Source organism: Verticillium dahliae, genomic scaffold (genome assembly GCF_000150675.1).
Source record: "Verticillium dahliae VdLs.17 supercont1.26 genomic scaffold, whole genome shotgun sequence".
Taxonomy (NCBI): Eukaryota; Fungi; Ascomycota; class Sordariomycetes; order Glomerellales; family Plectosphaerellaceae; genus Verticillium; species Verticillium dahliae.
The window spans coordinates 254,409-257,847 of NW_009276941.1; the positions used below are offsets into that span (position 1 = coordinate 254,409).

Consider the following 3,439-nt stretch of genomic DNA (forward strand, 5'->3'; position numbering starts at 1 on the left):
CCCGGGTCGCTATAATTTGTCGCTCCGCTATGGAGGGCCCCTCGTCTTTTCTCGTAGGTTTTTCTCCCTAAAAGGTAGGTTTCCAAGGTACCCCCAATTTTCAAGCTTTCCAGGGGGGGGGGGGGGGGGGGGGGGGCTTGCAGACCAGCCCAGGCCAAATGTTCCGCCACACTGCAACCGACTGCAAGAATGACTGACTGCCACAAGCTGGCGTTCCCCCCCCCCAGGGTCCATGGTTCTCCATTTCCCAACGTCGGCGATCGGTCATCGGCTGTGACTCCCGTCAGCCTTCAACCTTTCCTCTCTCTGCCTTTCTGCCTTTCTGCCTGATGAATGATGGACGATGACCTTTTCTCTGGTCTCGGTGACCCCTGCCTTACCTTTCCGCCTCATGGTAAGGTACTGTACCTTGGCCATCCCAGCTCGGCGTGGCCTTGTTGTTTCTGTCCACGGCGCGCAAGTGGCCGGTGGCTTTCACTGTCTGTCTCGTCATCTGTTCACTCTCTCTCTCTCCCTCCCCATGTCTTCGGCTCTTTGCTGTTGTTGTTCTCTTCTCGGCTTTCTCCCCACCCCCCCTGGCCTAGTCTGGCTTGGATTGGCGGTCCACTCGTCTTTGGCCCTTTTCTCATCATCTGGTTTCTCCGACTCGTGGTTCTCTTCATTCATGGTGTTTCCGTTCGTCCCCATTCCCACCCATTGCCTACCGTCCTGGCCATTTACTTCCCAAACCATCCATCCATGCCCGTGAACACCCCCCCTCGCCATCTCATTGATCATGACCCACCGTTCTGATGCCAGACGTGAACGTGAACGTGAACCCCCCCCCACCGCCTCCCCTCCCCCTTCCCCTTCCTGGCAACTCTAGGCCTCCCCTCGTCCCCGTGCCCGTTTAATGATAATCTCTTTTTTTGGTGGTGAGCCCATCCAGCTTGCTTTGCCGGATGATGCCTGTCTGTGCCCATTCCCATTCCCTTCCCTTTTCCTCTTCCCCCCCCTTCCATCCATCCATCCATCCCCCTTCCCGTCTCCCGCTTCCCCTTCCTCTTCCCCTGTGCCCATTACCCATTGCCCTTTGGCCCCGTTTTTCTCCTTTCCGTTGCCTTGCCTTTCCCAAGCAAGGCAGCTCTTATGCTCGCTCGCCCGGGAAAAAAAATAAACCCCAGCGCGCGACCGCTTTCTGGTCTCTCTCCAAAAGTGTAGCCATCCCCATCCCTCTTTTCGACCACCCATTTCCCTTTCGACTTTCTCTCCTCGACAACTCACCACAACGCTCCCAAATCGACGTCCGATTCTTTCGTTCATCAAAACGGCGTCAACGTCTCGACCATTTCATCGTAGAAAACGGTGCATCTTCTTCGTCGCACTCGGCTGCTTCTGCTCATCGCATCAGTGAGCGAAAGATACGCTAGCGAGGCCCTTTTTTCGCGGGTCAACGTCATTCAACACGGTCGTCAAGAGAGACGGCCGCGCAGCAGCCCAGCGCAGTTGAGGCTATTCCCAGAGGTCCACCTTTTCCAACCCTTCCTGCTTCCTCGCCAGCAACGCCAACCAGCCGGCCAACCAACCAACCACCCGCCCTCCTCGGCGACTCCGCACCAGCCAGGCCGCAACCATCAGATTTGCTGCTTAGTCCCAATCTGCACCGTCACTCTTGCGCCTGCATCGCCTCCGGCTGGCCAGTCCAAACGCACCACCCTAGGCCACATCTTACCTAATCTCCTCCCCCCCTTCCCGCATTCCCGCCCGCGACTGCATTGGAGCCTCCACACCGAACCGAAAGTGAAGTCATTCGCGACGACGCATTTGAACATTTCACGAGCCACTTTCTTCGCCATACACACGGCCCGCAACTGACTTTGTTCTGTCAAGTGCACGTGTCGCCGTCTGATCGCTCCAACCAAGCTTTGATCAATCGCATCAAGGTTTTGGAGCGAAACAGGCGCAACAACAACCCCCCCCCGTGTCCTCCCCACCCTAGTATGGCGCCTGGAGGAGACGCGCCAACGCGTGACAGCTCATCTCCCGGCCTCTCCTCGCCTCCCTCCGGTTCCCTATCCGAACCCGGCTCACCACTCAAACACATCAACCACCACAGTCGAACCAGCATGGATATGGACGAGATCATCGTCGACCCTTCGCAGCCCAGGTTTGGCGTTGCACCACCCACAACACCCCAGCCCGAAGTCCGCCTCACAGCAGCGGGCCTGCCGAGGAAGAAGCCCGGCCGCAAGCCTGGCTCGACGTTGAAGCCTAAGAACCCCGATGACCCGCCCAAGGTTCGAAAGCCCAGGAAGCCCAAAGACCCCAACGCTCCTCCCATCCAGCGAAAACGCAAGTCCGCCCCTGCCCAGGACGAACCGGTCGAACCTGCCGACTCCAAGTCCCTCGCCGCTTCCGCTTCTGCCTCTGCGTCCGCCTCTGCGTCCGCCTCTGCGTCCGCCTCTGCGTCCGCCTCTGCGTCCTCATCGCGCCAACACCGCATCTCCGACATTGTCGACATTGACTCGGCTGACTCTGGACGCCGCACACCTTCGGCCCAAGACTACATCTCCCAAAAGGCCCTCAAGCGGGAAGAACTGCCAAGGTCGATGCAGAGCATACTAAACTCCGATCCTGAGCCTCTGTCGATGCACCCATCCAACGGAAGCACGACGCTGCCCACGCGCACCAGCGGCCAGAGCTATGACCCCATTCGGGGCAACTACGACCCCGTGCGAGGAATTTTCGGCAACGCCACATCGCCACGACCGCCGACATCCACCCTCAACCGGGCCAGCGCGTCGCCCTCGATCGCCAGTCTCGTCGAGCCTGTTCGTGGCGTCGCCGCCTCGCCCTCACAACAACAGTCCTACCAGCCGAACCACGCGCAATCTCGCGTCGAATCGGCCCCCACATCGCCCCTCTACCACGCCCGCCCTGCGCCCCAGCCCATGGCCAAGCCTGCGCTACCCGACTCGACGAAATCGACGGCACCACCTTCCGTTTCGGCCGGCAAGTCGGAACCCAAATCTCGCGAAGTTCCCTTGGCCACTGGCATCACGGCCCTGAAGAAGGCGAACAAGACCAAGTCGAGCACGGCAGCCTCGTCACCGAAGAACACGATGGACGACCCGACCATCCTGCCGACCGATACGAACCGCTCGATTCTCGACTTTGGCAAGGCCGAGCCCGGCAAGGACTTCCAGCCCCCCTCGATCGTTTTGCACATTCCCCTCCAAGTGGGCGAGACGAACAAGTATGTCAACTTTATGCGCGAAGCCGAGGAGCGTTACGGCTGGGACGCACTGTATCCACGCGTCGTCGCGCAGCGCGACCGCAAGGCACTCATCGCTGCGGCGTGGGCGGCGTTCGGAAGACGGCGCCGGGTCAAGAGTCGGTTGACGATGCCTCGTCTGTACGCGTTTTTTTTTGTTTATCGTTGCTAAGTAGGGTTGCATGA

At 59.6% G+C, this 3,439-nt stretch overlaps 1 protein-coding gene across 1 annotated transcript; it reads left to right on the top strand.

Moving 5' to 3' along the window:
* Positions 1 to 2,105: 2,105 nt before the first annotated feature.
* VDAG_09494 (uncharacterized protein) lies at positions 2,106 to 3,425 on the top strand (the record flags this gene model as incomplete). Its single annotated transcript, XM_009658455.1, has 1 exon — positions 2,106 to 3,425. The coding sequence occupies one exon, from the start codon at positions 2,106 to 2,108 to the stop codon at positions 3,423 to 3,425; it is 1,320 nt and encodes a 439-aa protein (XP_009656750.1).
* Positions 3,426 to 3,439: the final 14 nt, after the last annotated feature.